This window comes from Epinephelus lanceolatus, chromosome 4 (genome assembly GCF_041903045.1).
Source record: "Epinephelus lanceolatus isolate andai-2023 chromosome 4, ASM4190304v1, whole genome shotgun sequence".
Taxonomy (NCBI): Eukaryota; Metazoa; Chordata; class Actinopteri; order Perciformes; family Serranidae; genus Epinephelus; species Epinephelus lanceolatus.
Window position 1 is genome coordinate 908357 of NC_135737.1, and position 16315 is coordinate 924671.

Below are 16315 nucleotides of genomic sequence, written 5' to 3' on the forward strand. Positions count from 1 at the left end.
GAAAGCAGGAAAGCAGGCTAGTAGAATTCACTAAAGCAGTACAGAGACGCTGTCACAGAAACACCGGAAATGACACAACTCGCTTACCACAATAATTCAGCACGTCAGCCAGATGCCACTGCTGATACTCACCTTATTTTATGCATAACAGGTTACAAGACGGCTGCAGCAGCTGGATGAAAGGCCTCCATGCATGATCAACCATCCAGGTTTAGAACCTGTTTGCCTACATGTTTTCTAGCTGCAAAGCCCATGCAACATTTACAGGGCTGACTACAGTCCTTTACGGCTACGGGGGATAGAGCAGTGAGTTTTATCTATAATAATCTACTTAACTTCACTGTTCATACACCATAATAAACTAAAAATAGTCACTCAATGCCACTAATTCAGATCATATTTTTTCTTGAACATATAGCCAAGTTTTTCCTAAGCAAATACTCTATATTACACATGAATTCAAATGAAACATTTTACAGATACAATAGAAATTTATTGCCCACAGTCATGAATATTTGTACATGGAAATACAGTATAACTGGTCCGTGTACTTTGTGGCCATTCATTTTTCGTTTTGATGTTGGTGAACAAAAAACAGGAAACGAGTCGAATCTGTGTATCATTCGTTCTTTCTATTTTCAATTGTCAATCAAAAATCAAAAAATGAAAAAGTGACGGATTATTTTGTTTTTCGTTTTTTAATCTAATAAAAAAAACGAAAAAATGCCTGCTTTTTCATATTTCAATTTTAGACTCAGATCAAAAATACGAAATGGAAAAACAGACCACAGGACTGAATTTGATTTTAATATTTAATTGGTCGGGTTTACGTGACCCGGAAATGGCTTTGCGCGCGTCTATGGGGTAATGTAGTAGGCTACCATGGTGGCGCTGGAACCACACACTACTTTGATTAAAGACTTGTTGAACAGCGGTTTGACACACACCGAAATTTCCTGCACGTTGCACCAGATGGGTATCCTGCAATGCTCGGAAATGAGCGTCAGAAGATTTTGTGCTCGGCATGATCTGAGGAGAAAAAGACATATGTCAGACGCAGAGCTGGAGAGTGCTTTGGTTCGATCTATATATGAGGTGAGTTTTCATTCAGATTTCCACAGTGTATTGCAAATATTATATATTATATAGCAAACACTAACAGTAAATGTGTAATCTCGTGACAGACGGGACCATCATATGGCCGGAAGTTCATGACCGGCTATCTGTCTACACTGGGGCTGCATGCGGGAGAAGGTCAGGTTGGAAGAACCCTAAGAGCCTTTTAAAAAACTGTGGTAAGTCGGTCTTTATCAGCGGTCCCCTGCCAACACTGTCCCGCGGGGCAGAACGCTTCAGTCGGCTACTCTCCCTCAATTCATGGGTCCAGGCTGCCTGTAGCACCTATGGTTTCACTTTTATCGACAATTTTAGCTTATTTTGGAACCGGTCCTCTTTTTTCAGGGCTGACGGGCTTCACCCGAGCAGGCTGGGCAGCCGCATGTTAGCGGCTAACATTTAGCACGCTGTTCAGTGTGCCCCATGTGACTGACGTACATTGGAAGCACACGCCCCCCTGCTTTCCTCTTTGGTTCAGCCCCAACCCACTCCCACATCCACATCCATCCCAGTCAGAATTTCAAACAGATTTAACAGAACAACTTCACCATGGACGAATAGCAACCCCAAAAACTTAGTTCCCCTGACACCTGCTCCACACTCACCACATTGTGATGATGAGTGCACGTTCGGCACAGACATTAACCTGGCCGTGCTGAACGTGCACTCTCTTTTAAATAAAACTTTTATCATAAATGACCTGATTTTAGATAACAAGTTGGACAGTATTCTTTTAACAGAGACATGGCTTGGCACTGACGCACCTGTTGTTCTCACCGAGGCCTGCCCACCAAATTTTAATTTTTTATTTTCTACTAGGGGGGATAAAAAAGGAGGCGGAACTGCTTCAGTCACTAAAAATTCGCTGCACTCTACTGAAGTTCCTTTTAACAGCTACTCATCATTTGAGTATCATGCCTTTGTTTTTGGCAGCCGTCCTATTCTTTGTGTCACAGTTTACAGACCACCCCACCATTCCACCTCTTTTATCACTGATTTTTCAGAACTATTAACAATCATACACACCACCTATAACAGAATTTTAATAACTGGTGATTTTAATTTACATGCTGATAATACCTCGGATCCAATGTCCAGAGAATTTTTAAACCTTTTAACCTGCATGGATTTTAAACAGCACGTCACACAGCCAACTCACAACAGAGGACACACCCTGGACCTGGTCATAACCTATGGCCTGTCCACTGGTGTGTCCTCTGTTGTTGACCTGGCTGTGTCTGACCACTACTGTGTGTATTTTAACATCACCAGTTTTAGCCATCAGGAGGCCCCAGTGAGAACGGTGAGGAAACGCTACCTAACTTCTGAAGTGGCTGCAAATTTTATCGAGATTTTACAGAGCACTCCTGCAGAGATTTTACCAGCACCCTGTGATTTTATTGTGGACAGTTTTAACAGTAAATTAAAGTCAACACTTGACTCAGTGGCTCCACTTTTAACCAAAATCATAAAAACAAAACCTACACCCCCATGGAGAAATGATAACATCAAAAGACTGAAAAGAAAATGCAGGAGTGCAGAGAGGAGATGGAGAAAAACCAAACTGACAGTTCATTTTGAAATATTACGCAAACAACTCAAAACCTACAATAAAACAGTCAAACAGGCAAGAATATCCCACTTTTCAAAACTCATTTCCGATCATAAAAACAACCCCAAATTTCTTTTCTCCACCTTCGATCTTTTAACCAGCACCAATTTTAATAAACCATCATCCAACATATCAACAGACGCCCTCTGCGAGGACTTTGCAGACCACTTCAGAAGTAAAATCGATGATATCAGGTCCAGTCTTTTATCCCAACAGAATGTAATTTTTAACACACCTGGATCATTGCTTTTACCTGAGGAAACACTGGAGAGTTTTGTCCTGGTTGATGCAAGGACACTTGGTCGAGTTTTCTCCCAGGTAAACCCAACAACTTGCCTTTTAGATCCGATTCCCACATCATTTTTAAAGACATTTTATGGATTCTTTGAGGAACAGATTTTAAATATAGTGAATTACTCTCTTCAGACGGGTGTCTTCCCCACTGCCTTCAAAACGGCGGTGGTGAAGCCCCTTCTGAAGAAGAGTAATTTAGATCCCAACATTTTTAATAATTACCGACCTGTATCCAACTTACCGTTTTTAAGTAAGATTTTAGAGAAACTGGTTTTTAACCAAGTAAATGATTTTTTAAAAAGAAACAGTATTTTAGAGAAATATCAATCTGGTTTTAGGATGAACCACAGTACCGAGACAGCCCTTTTAAAGATTTAAAATGATATCAGGTTGAATGTTGATTCACAAAAACTCACAGTCTTGGTACTACTGGATCTAAGCGCTGCCTTTGATACAGTAGATCACCACATTTTATTAAACAGACTCAGAAACCTGGTGGGCCTCTCTGGTACTGTTTTTAACTGGTTCAGCTCTTATCTCACAGATCGTTGCTTCTTTGTAAGTATGGATACATGTTCCTCCAGAACGCATGAAATTAGATGTGGGGTGCCCCAAGGGTCAATTTTAGGTCCAATTCTTTTTAATCTATACATGCTTCCCCTTGGGAACGTCATCAGGAGGCACGGCATCAGCTTCCACAGTTACGCAGATGACACACAGCTGTACATCGCCGTGTCTCCTGATGACACAGGGCCAATTGATACCCTTTTTAACTGCATTTTAGATATCAAGTCATGGATGGCAGTGAATTTCCTACAGCTCAACCAGGACAAAACAGAGGTTTTAATTATTGGTCCTGAAGGCAAGAGAGAGAAACTTTTACTGAAACTACAAGATTTTAAATCTTCACAATGTGTAAAGAACCTGGGCGTCATTTTTGACTCTGAGCTTAGTTTTATTCCACACATCAAATATGTAACAAAGACAGGTTTTTATCATCTTAAGAATATAGCCAGAGTCCGCCCGTTTCTCTCTCAGGCTAACACGGAGGTGCTGATGCATGGTTTTATCTCTTGTCGTTTAGATTACTGTAATGCCCTGCTGTCTGGTCTTCCCAAAAAGACCATCTCTAACCTGCAGCTACTCCAAAACTCAGCCGCACGAGTGCTGACGAGGACCAGAGGGTGGGAGCACATTTCACCAGTTTTACAATCGCTGCATTGGCTCCCCGTGTGTTTCAGGATCAATTTTAAGGTTCTTTTATTAGTTTTTAAATGTCTTAATAGCCTTGGGCCATCTTATTTATCTGACCTGCTTTTATCATATCAACCCTCGCGGATCCTGAGGTCCTCCGGCACCGGCCTTTTAATTGTTCCAAGAGTTAGAACAAAAACCCACGGGGAGGCTGCATTCAGCCATTATGGCCCTCACTTATGGAACAGCCTGCCAGAGAGCATCAGGACTGCAGAGACTGTTGATGTTTTTAAAAGGAGGCTCAGAACTCACCTTTTTAATTTAGCTTTTAACTGATTTCTTTTACTCTTTTAATTCTTCTATTATATGTTCTTTTTACTTTCTAATGCTTTTAAATGATTTATTTTTAAATCTTTATGCATTTTAGTTTTTAAATCTTCATTTATTTATTATTATTATTAATATTATTTTAATCTTTAACTCTTTAATTTTTCCTAATCTCCACACCATGTGTGGAGTCCACCCCGATCTGTCTGGGTCAGGGTGATCTCTGTAGCGGCGCTCCCTGTGGCCGTGGGCTGTAGCGCCTCTCAGTGTGGATGGCTCCCCATAGGTGGTTCTTTCCTCACCTGGTTCCTCAGTGCCCAGCCATGTTATTGACTATATTGACTGTGTGTGTGTGTGTGTGTGTGTGTTTGTGTGTGTGTTTATATGTGGGGGTGGGAGGGGCGGGTTTTCAATATGTATGTATTATTTTTGTTTGTTTTTATTCTGTGAAGCACTATGTGCTGCATTTTTAATGTATGAAAAGTGCTATACAAATAAAGTTTGATTGATTGATTGATTGATAAGAGAACTCCATCAGCCATACCATGAATTCCGGCGTCAGGTGATGCTTTTGCTTTAAAAGTGCAAATTAAGCAGATAATGATAACCACGTGGATACCTCTCACGTGTGGGACTAAATTAACAGCTGAGAAACGGACCAACAACATTAAATATACTCCTGAGATTGTTATTGTGACAACAGCGACCCCTACTGATAGGTTTAAATGAGTGAGGATAACTGTCTGTCATAACAGTTATCGTTTTAATGATAGAATCTATACAACTGTGTTATATTGTGCTCGATTTTACAGATTCAACTAATGAAATGGCCTCTAAATTAAAGTCAGGATAATAAACTAAAAGAACTACAATATTTGTACTGGTCATTTTTGTAAATATATACATACAAATTTGCTGTTATAAAAACATTTTATGAAGATGGTGTGCTAATTATTGCATTTTTTCCCCAGGGCGCTCATAATTTAAATCCAGCTCTCTACCATGCTGAATATATGGGTCATAAACTTCATTTAGACCAAAATGAAAGGCTTGGGATGTTTGGTATTACTCATGTTTTGGCTGTTGATGGCTACAGCAGCAAAATTGTTGGACATTCAACCATGCCAGTGAAAAACAACCTTGTGATCTATGAGGATGTATACAGGTGAATATATTCACAACCACCATTATTATTGTCATAACTTTTCTGTTCTGCATTATCTTTTAAATACATACTCTTATTGAATTAGTTAAATTCAGTGCAGTCACGTAAACATTATTTTATTCCAGATCTGCAGTCGTGAACCATGGCATGTGGGACCAAGTTCGGGTTGATCACGGCAGGGAGTTTTACCCGTGTCTTTACATGCAGGAGATGCTGTCAAGATACAGACACAACCTCAGCAGGCCACCATACCTCCAAACCACATCAACAAGGGTGAGGGCTGTGTAAAAGATAATATAAATTATTGGTGCTTCATGCACTGTCACCTTCAGTGTCTGGCTCGGAAAAACATCTACAAAAAATCCTTCATCCCCTGTGCAATAACCACCCTGAACAATCAAAAATGAACACTTGCTGCTTTTAACAGACCCCCTGCTCCTCCTTTTTAGCATGATTGCACCTAAATGTTGTTTTTAACGTTTGTGTTTTTACTGTTTGTTTTTAGTGTTTTTTATACGAGCCTGTCAAAGATGAATTCCTCTCACTTGTGCCAGACAATAAAGTTTATCTTATCTTATCTTATAAATCTTGCACACTTAATTAATTGATGCAGATCGTAGACATGTACTGTATATTCCGTACATAATCACCAATGTACATCCATTCAGTATTGATTTACATCGCACTATTTGTTTCGATTACAGCTTAACAGCTGACTTCTACTTTTTACTTTTCACGTTTTGTTTGGTGCTTTTATGTGTTCATACTTATTTCTACATACTTTTGTATAATCTCATCTATCCCTTGACTTGATTTGTTAGCCTTACTGTCCATGTTATTATTAGGTAGTTTTACATCAAAAGTAATGTAAAAATGGAGTCAAACTCCTTGTATGTATGGCACATACTTAGAATATTAAGATGATATTAATTTTCTGCTGTTTTATTTCCCTTTCACCTAAAAACATCATTTGAACTTTTCATCAACAGAACCTTCGAGTGGAGAGGTTGTGGCCAGAGGTGAACAATCATGTGAATTATCCACTGAAATGGGCTCTGGTGCACCTGCTGGATCAAGAGGTTGTGAACATGGAGGACAACCTCACTAGATTCTGCATCTCAAATCTGACATGTCAAGTAAGCCAAATTGGACTTGACAGAGTGGTGGATTCATGGAATGCACACAAGATCCCAGGTATGCTTAACTGATTATTTACACTTAAGAAATATTGATCTTTTTTTTCCCACTCCCAATCCATCCAACCTAACCAGTACTGTATTGCTTTGATTCCATGTCTTAGGTCATGGAATACCCAATGAACTGGCAGCAGGTGGCTGCCCAGCTAAAGTCTCAGAGGAGCTGCTGCCATGTGCTTCTGTTGTGGCAAACATGTATGAGCAAGACTTGGGATCCTCACTGACTTGGAAGTCTGCTTTTGGAGCTGATCCATTTTCATCTGAAGAGGGCAGATGCCATGCAGAACAGAGCTTTGCAGAGAACTACCCTGACATCCCTCTTCTTTTTAATCATGTGGTAAACAACGATGATACTCCTTACCAAGATGCTTTAATCTGCCTAATGAATGTGACTGCAAGATATGTCTGAAAACAAAACAGTTTTAGTTGTGCTTTCTCACAACCTGTGGTGTTCTTGAGTAACTGAATAAGCAGACCATTTGGTCTGTTTTTTACATATTGAAAAATCTGGATGTAGTTATTGATTAATATGTTACAAAGCTGCCATGTCCCTAAGTTGTCAGTTGAATAATTTGGCAAATAAAGTTGTATTTCTTTGAACCGTTTTATTTAACCTTTCTAGGCTTACAAAGGCATAGAAAAATATTACAAAAGCATTATATGTTTTATGTTGACTTTGAATTAATTTGAAGTTGAGCTTGAGACTCAGCTGGAACACAAAAAGCATAGCAACACAAATTACTGAGTCCTTTCTGTATAAAATTCCCAATGTTTCTGGAAAACAGTAAGAAAATATACAACATAAAATAGTGCAAATATGAGGTACTTTGGCTCTTACAACACTGAAAGATGATTTTGCCAAAATAAAATAACACTATGAAGATGCACAAACATTTTTAAAAGTCAAAAGTGCTTTGAATGCAAAAAACATTATTCAAGTGCAAAAAACTGAACAATGACGAACAGCATGAGCACAACTGCATACTGTACAGTTTTACTAGCACAGTATGTTTTCCAGTACAGCCAATGCATAGGACAGTTCGGTGAGTTTTTGTGTATTGATGTCAAAATCACCCGCTCGGCATTTTGGGCAAATTGCAGATTTTTGCTGCCATCCTTCAATGCAGGTCCTGCAGCCAACGATGCTATGGCAGCACGATGAAACCATGGGCTCAACCACTGGACCTGCAAATCTGAATCAGAAAACAATTGTAAAAGTAAAATAAAAATACAGTAATTGCATAAGTGGTTACATTATCATTGGCGTCGGGGTCTATTTTCTTCATGGACATGGGTAGATGAGTTGCACTGACATCTGCCTATAGAAGACAAAACTTTTTTTTATTTACCCTTGCAGACAATACATGCGAAGGCATCTTTCACAGCAGCTGCTTCAGCCTCTGTCAAGGACACTGTTGTTCTTCAGTTGGAACTTGCCAGGTTTGTCAGCTCCTTGATTGTAGTTGACACCTTCCTGTGCTGCCAGGACCACCTCTTCAATTGTATCAAACACTGCATCTAGACCATTATCATCTCGCCGACTGAAAAACAGGCAAAATATACAGCATTCTAAATGCAATAACGCCACCATTGCAACTTCCATTGGTCTGTCAAACTAATTCATACATAATGATTAATCAAAGTCTATCAGTTCATGTAGTCATAGTGATCCTAACTCTCATGCAGTGGAAATTCCAGAGACTTGAATGGCCTATATTGGCAAAAATTCTCACAAAGACGGTCCTCTTCACTTGTTGATTAAGGAGAATAGCCATACAAATATGCCATCATGATGATTGACCAAAAAAATGCTAATCAAGTTTACATACCTCAGTCTCCTCTTTTTGCTTCCTTGTAACTGCTGCAAATCTCCTTCCTTCACAGCACAAACTTTCCTTGCATTTTGCTTCCAAAATGCTGATCCTGAAAAGAAAATAGTTTATTTAGTAGTAGGGGAGAGTGGGGTAATCTGAGACACCCCTGTATCTAGGCAACGGTACACATTTGTGGTCATGTGACTATTATGTTTTCAAGCCCCCCTCATTTCCCCTTGGTCATGAAAGAGAGGACCTCATGGTGCTGTTGTAAGCATGTTTTTTTCACAAAAATATATTTTTTGCAGGTAAAAGTAAATTTTCTTACTGTCAACTTAATCAACTGCTGTGTCAAAGCAAATTGATTTAGGTAGAAAAACTTATACATGTTGATGAACTACCAACATATAAAACCATGTGATGATGCAGGCTGAAGATCAGTCTGAATTGCTAAGAGGGGTCGTTTTTTCTAAAATGGTGGTGGTGGGGTAAAGTGAGACAAATGTGGGGTAAAGTGAGACAGTGTCTACAGTTGTAGAGTAGGGCCTATGACAGTAGGCTGATGTTCTAATCCAATCTTTAGTCCATCATTGCAAGTGTTACATTCTTTGCCATTGTCTGCCGGGGTAACAACATCAGGGTCAGGGTCAGGGACAGGAACAGAAATGTAGCTCTGTGATGGGAGGGGAAGCGGAGCTGGTGGAGGCTGTGGTTAAGTGGAGGATGGGGTGTAAGCTGAAGGCCATCCTGGGTGACCCCCAACATCCTCTACACAAGACTCTCACAGATCAGAGGAGCAGCCGCAGTAACAGGCTCATCTCCCTGACCTGTTCTGGGTCTTTCTGTCATTTGAATGTTAATTAAAACATTTTAAATTATATTATGTTGTATTTGATTTTGTTCAGAGTTACTTTCAAGTGTTTAGAAAAAAAAAGTGCTTAATTGACTAATGCCCATGATTCTGTTACTGGTCCGACATTAGTACTGGAATGTGTGGTTGTCAAGCTAGCTGTCAGGATTCTAACTGTTACAACATGTATTGTAATGGTAGTTTCAGAGTGGAAAAAGTAAGTGGATCACTTTACCCCCTTGATTTCTCTGGTCTGTCTCAGTTTACCCCTGAGCTGGGGTAAAGTGAGACACAAGACCACTTTTTCAAAAACAATCATATTTTCACTGCCCTTCATCCTGAATACATTCTGAAAATTTCTATTGCTAGGAAACATCCTGAATTAATGGGAAATGTGTAAATTTTACTGATATATCATTTTAGCTCGCTTAGAGGGGAGCAAATGTAAAAAGTGTCTCACTTTACCCCACTCTCCCCTACATAAAGTATACAATTTTTCAGAAAAAGGGGTAGTTTTGTTAAAACCAGAGGGTTATAAATACTCATTTTTATTTATTAATTTACCTCTGCTTCCCTCTGTGTCCAAGATCTGGTTTCCCTGACCATTGGTAAGGATGACCGAGTCCTCTTGTTGAAGGGCATCATTTACTTTACTTGTGATGCCCATGACAGAAGCCTCAAATTCCAAGAATCGAACTGTCAGGGTTTTGCTTGTTTCCAATCTGCCATCCACAAGATCAGCAATGAAGATGGTCCTGAAGATGAAAATAATTTTGAAATTCATTGTACATTCTTGTAATACAGACAGAACATATCAAATTCACAGCAACTGTGATAGATAGACAGACAGACAGACAGACAGACAGTCATATTAGCATGATGCGCCTATCTGATGTGTTAAAGTATTTGGTCACCTTTGAAATGTCTTAGCCATGGGTGCTCTTGGAGAGGGCCTTGCTGTTGCAGTTGAAGCTGAGCCATGAGCTGAGCCCGCAGCAGCACTTGCTGGTCGGCGGAAGGAGAAGCGGGTAGGGAATGGTCCAGGCACACTGGCTTGCTCCCCCACATCGTCGCTCTCTCCATGCACTTCATAATGTCCCCTTACTGCAAGGTCAACAGTTCTGAATTGACCCTCATTTCCAGGGAATATGGCCATATTGTTGTACAGACTGGAGTTTTGAACCTTTGAAAAAGTAGAACGAGAGGTTTATGCAAAATGTAGGCTAGGTTATGTTTTGTGGTTACAAGTAGAGTGCAATTTCACAGAAAAGGTTCTTTGTGAAAATATATACCTGGAAAATCCTGCTTATTTTTTCAGTAGTCATGTCCTCCTCCTTTAGGGTGACACGCTTCGCTCCCCGAAACAACACATAACTCTCCATGGCTGATAGGGCTGATGGCTCCTGGCTGCTGGTCGGATCGATAGATCGTTGCGGCTAGCAATGTTTGCTAATGCTCAAAAACTTCCGGGTCACGTAAACCCGACCAATTAAATATTAAAATCAAATTCAGTCCTGTGGTCCATTTTTCCATTTCGTATTTTTGATCTGAGTCTAAAATTGAAATATGAAAAACCAGGCATTTTTTCATTTTTTGTGTTTGATTAAAAAATGAAAACAAAATAATCCGTCACTTTTTCATTTTTTGATTTTTGATTTACAATTGAAAATAGAAAGAACGAATGATACACGGATTCGAGTCATCTCCCGTTTCTCGTTTGTAAATTGGAAATCGAAAAATGGAAAACGAGCCTTTACCTGATTTTCTATTATGTGTTTATTAAACACAAGTCGGGAAATAAAATACGACCATAATTATTTTAATCAAGCTTGCTTTGCCTTGACCCAGAAAACCTTCTTCTTCATTTGAAATGGCAGACTACACAACGGCGCATTGCTACCCCCCTCAGTCTGTCTGTGAGTTTTATCCATAATGGAGTTATGTATGGTGCTCTATCTTTGTTCATATATATATATATATATATATATATATATATATATATATATATATATATATGATATACCACTCTCTTGAATAAAGATAGAGCCCGTTTTTTGTTTACCAACATCAAAATGAAAAACGAATGGCTGCAAAGTACATGGACCATAAATGAAGGATTCACTGAATCCAAATTCGAAAAATGTGAATACAGATGTTGACATTATAGAACCTGTTGACTAACATAATGTTCAATTTTCTCAGTCGTTACAGGTATTTAGCCTATAGGAGTTTTTTGAGCTGGTGCTGGGGCTTCCTTGGGCAGAAGATATGTGTAGTCATCCCATCATGCGTTGTACTTCGGATACGTCAGGAGTTTCCTGACACCCAGGGAAGATACGGAGGCTTCAAACCCGTCCCCCTTGATTGAATCTTGAGACGTAGCTGGCGATGACCTCCTCCTTGTCTGGTTGCTCATATTGTGAAGACAGGTCCGGCGGGATGTTTATCTTCAGAATCTCAGCTCTGTACAATGAAATATGTCATTTATTTGAACTAATGTCTCCAGGATTTTTATCCTACAAGCGTGAAAAATATTGACAGAAACCTCAGAATTTACATTTTCCAATGTTTCCACTGCTGATGATTTATCATTTACAGCAATGATGGAGCACTAAGTGTCCCCCTCCCCTCTTCCCCCCACTATTCACATGATAAAGACATGATAATTGCATTTATTCTATCAGCTTCAATTGGTGTAAATTTTGGAGGGGAATTGTGGTAAGAACGGCCACAGTTAAGACATTAGAATATCCTGCAGGTCAAAGCATCACTCATTTGTTTTGAGGTGAACATATTTCAGAAGATTACATGGCAGTATCATGTACAGGCAGCAATCAGCTGTTTCAGAGCAGCGCGACTCATCAGATCTACTCATATTACTGTAGCAGAGTTACACACATAAAATATGGAACACTGGCCAAGATGGCAGAGTAGGGAAACTCAGCTCCTCTCCCCTGCAATTGTTTGAGCAAACTTTCTATTGTTATCGAAACAGACTCCACTTAGCTTTAACAGTGGTAAATTTAACAAGTTTCATTGTTTGATGTGGCAATGACAGCAACGCGATCGCGTGGCAAGAAAGAGAAAACGACGAACAAACAAATGGATCCGGTGGAGACTAATGACAGCCAGCTGACAACGACGTCTCTTGAAGCCACACTACAAAGATATTTCAACTTAGCCGAGAAAAATACCAATGAAAGATTCAATCGCTTGGAGTCTAAGCTGGTAACAATGCAAGCAACATTAACCAAACGCAAGTACGTCAAAGATGCAGGAGCACTTACAGAAAGTGAAAACAACGGCCGCTCAAAACAGTGAATTGAGGAAACCCAGGGTCAGTAGTGTCCACCCCCCTGTGGCCGCCGACACACCTGCAGCTTCTTCTCTGCTGCAGCTGCTGATTGGTCTCATTTTCACAGTTTATCACAACTGATTCATGTGACTTTTCTTTATTTCTCAGCAGCAGATGTGACTTTAAATGTAGTGAAGTACGATATTTGTGATATAAAAGTAATCAAGTACAAGTAAAACTGACCAATATTTTAAAATACTCAATAAAGTTCAAACACACACAAAAAAAAACTTTCTTACAGTAAAGAGAGTAAATGTTTAAGTGTGAGCTCGTTATCCTCTGGAAATTTTCAGCAGCTTTAACCATAAGGAAATTTTAGCCTCAGTGTAACATGTGTTCATCTCCACCAACTCTATCAGCAGACAAGAATGTTGATATTCAATGATCCTTCAAAACTCCAAATTACATGTAGTAATGTTTTTTTAATGTTCTTTCTTTCTAAAAACAGGTAAATTAAATAAATGCACATCCCGGTGTCCAGTAGAAACAAATAGATCTGCATGCCAAGCGGCCCCCTTTAGAAGGATTTTTATACTGTATAATATTAAACAGCTCTTTCTCAGACTTGTGATAAACAACAAAAAATTGGGGAAATTATTCAGAACATAGTTTTTTTAATATGCTGATAAAAATGTATCCACTGCACTTTGCTCATCAGGCAGGGAAAGGTGTGGAGGAAGGCAAGCTTTTTATACTCAACAATCTACATAAGCACTTGGAAAAGCCACAAGCCTATGCTAGGCTTTTATTTGCAGACTTTTCATCAGCATTCAACACAATGCAGTCTCATCTCTTGCTTAAGTTATTGATAAGCATTTTTAATCTGCTCACCAGCTTGTATTATGGATACTGGACTTCTTAACTAATGGAGATTAGTTTCAGAGCAGAGAATTTCTGTAAACTAGGCCTACTGTCTCTCAGACTCCTTAGGTTTGTCCCTGTGCTTAGCACGGTGTGTGTCTTTTCACCTTTGCTTTTGATTATGTAGACTGATGACTGAGGAGCACCCACAAGAGCAGCTACTTGGTCAAATTCTCAGATGATACCACATTCCTGTCCCTTCTCCATAGATCAGAATCAGAACAAGGGAATGTTCTTGTGGATTTAATTTCTTGATGTGATTATAATTTCTTGGACTTAAATGTATCCAAAACTAAGGAGATGATTATTGGTTGAAAACATAACGGTGACAGCCAAAGAAAGCACTATTCACAATGACACTGTGGAAAGGGTTACCTCTTACAAATATTTAAGTACCTTTTTTGATAAACATCATACATTTGATGTAAACATTTGATGTAAACACTGTAGATATTGTGAAGTGAGGGCAACAGAGAATTCACCTTCTCCGTAAACTAAATTTCTTTCCTATCATATCTATATTCTGTCATCCTTCGTTGTTTCTGTTTCTATGCCCTCTAGTTTCGCAGACCAGGCGAGGCAGAGGCGCAGTGCACCTACACTTTGCCAACTGGGTGTGGCCAGGCGGATTTTGCAAGTTTGGCACATCGTGCACGCTGGCGCAGCTACTCCTCTTTCCCACCTCCGTCCCTCCTACCTGCACAAGTCGGAAAGAGGGAGGAAAGAAGGCGTGGAGTGGGTTTTACGCAGCCAGTTCACATCACAGCAATCAAATGAGCCCCTCTCCTCACCCTTAAATGCGCTGCGCGAAGGCGTAATGAGAGTTTACTCAATTCGCCATGGCAGAAAAGAGCAGCAGTGTCAGACGGTCAAACTTCTCCCAGGAGAAAATGGATGTTTTGGTAGGGGAGGTCCAAGCTCACAGTGTCCAAATATACGGAACTGCGAGCAGAGCTCCACGGGCTGATGATGCAAAGGTAGCCTGGGAGGAGGTCACCACAATTGTAAATCAATGTTGCGTTTCTCTCGTGCGCGTGCTCTCTCTCTCTTTGTCTCTCTCTCGCAGTCTCACTCTGTTTCTTTTCTTTTGACTTTTCTAAGATGACAGATGCTGAATATATACTCCCTATCTGATGCTGTGGCTGTTTGTGGTTGGCTGAGAGGGATGTGAACTCATTAGTTTGCAGCTGTGTTAATCAAATCAGGTTGGGTTTCCATTACGCGTGCCAAACGTGCCAAACGGTGCCAGTCCCCTTTGATCTGACATCAGATGTGACAGGACAGTCGATATAGAGATACATTTATGTGCTGATTGCAGATAGTTGCATTGAATAGTGGTTTTTGTGGGTATTTATTGCATTGTTAATGTGCCTGACATTCTGGAAACCTGCCTGTGAGGTTTTGGTGACGTGTGTGCAATGTCCGCTGATCAGCCAAACTTCCGCTCCACCGGCTGCGCTCCGCCTGTGCTGACAGTAGATCTGGTTTCAGCTGGCGAACTTTTAGCGCACCTTTGGCAAAGTCTTTTGGCACGAAACTGTCACTGCGCCAAGCTGGATCTGTCGACATATCTCCCTGCTGCACCACCACACCCATCTCAGCGCACCTTGATCTGCCAAACTACCAAACTGAGCGCGCCTCGGGTTGTGCTGCTCGAAACTAGCTCTGCGCGGGGTTCGCCACCCTGTGCTGCACCGGGAAACTAGAGGCCTATGAGTCTTTCATTAAGTGTGTCTCCTGTCTCCTGTGTTTTTCATTTATCATGTTATAGTATGTGTACAAGACTAGCTGCAAATTAATTGCCTCTGGTGGGATTAATAAAGTTGTCTGAATCTCAATGGAGTTTTTTTGCTTAGTACCACCCTGCTGTGGTGTGACTGTGAGCTGTGATTGGTGCATTGAGGTGAACTCTTTGAACTCAATGTGTGAGCAGTAATGGAGCAAAATTGGAGAAGGATGAAGGCAATGCTCAAACGTTTTAAAAAATGCTCCGCGCTCCTTCCAAAATCCTTCCATGCATGCCACTATCCCTCCTTGCTTGTGCTGGACTCTGTTCACTGCTCTGCTTTGCTGCTGTTAACATTAGAGAGAGATTTGGGTTATGACAAATACACAGTAGTTGGTATACATTGCACTTGGCCTGAATGGTGCACTGGAGAATTGTCTAATATGAATGTAGTTAAGGGGTTCCATGTTGCTTTGTCATACAATGATATTGACACAGGTCTTACTGGGGTTTTCTTTTTTACCACAATGTAAAATCAGTACTTGTGAATATATCAAACTGATGCATATTCATCACCAAGATGATATAGGGAAATAAATCATTGGGTGCCTGTTTGTTAATATAGTAAAGTTAATATAAAATCTCTAGTAGCACAGCATTCTTTGAAAAGGTCAATAGTGAGGATAAGTCTCCTTGAATGAAGTACAACTTCCAAAACATTGGTATAGTCCTTTAAAAAGTACATTAAAGTACATCTAAACAGCCATTTTGTATACTAGTTTTGATATGAAAATGAATTCTATGT

General features: G+C 40.0%; 2 protein-coding genes across 6 annotated transcripts in view; both read left to right on the forward strand.

Annotated features, from left to right (window-relative positions):
• LOC117259087 (Na(+)/H(+) exchange regulatory cofactor NHE-RF3-like) overlaps positions 1-16315 on the forward strand; it is a 267423-nt gene that overhangs the window by 97516 nt on the left and 153592 nt on the right. The window lies entirely within an intron of this gene.
• LOC117251836 (uncharacterized) lies at positions 1109-7984 on the forward strand. The gene is made up of 6 exons (XM_078166817.1): positions 1109-1266; positions 5059-5105; positions 5515-5708; positions 5834-5981; positions 6698-6902; positions 7009-7984. Exons 1-6 carry the CDS (start codon positions 1212-1214, stop codon positions 7311-7313), a joined length of 954 nt encoding a protein of 317 aa, XP_078022943.1. The 5' UTR covers positions 1109-1211; the 3' UTR covers positions 7314-7984.

Coding starts and splice junctions, on each gene's coding strand:
- LOC117251836 (XM_078166817.1), top strand. CDS start 1,212: ATGACCGGCTATCTGTCTACACTGGGGCTGCATGCGGGAGAAGGTCAG. Junction 5,709..5,833: donor ATCTATGAGGATGTATACAG/GTGAATATATTC, acceptor ATTTTATTCCAG/ATCTGCAGTCGTGAACCATG. Junction 6,903..7,008: donor GAATGCACACAAGATCCCAG/GTATGCTTAACT, acceptor TCCATGTCTTAG/GTCATGGAATACCCAATGAA.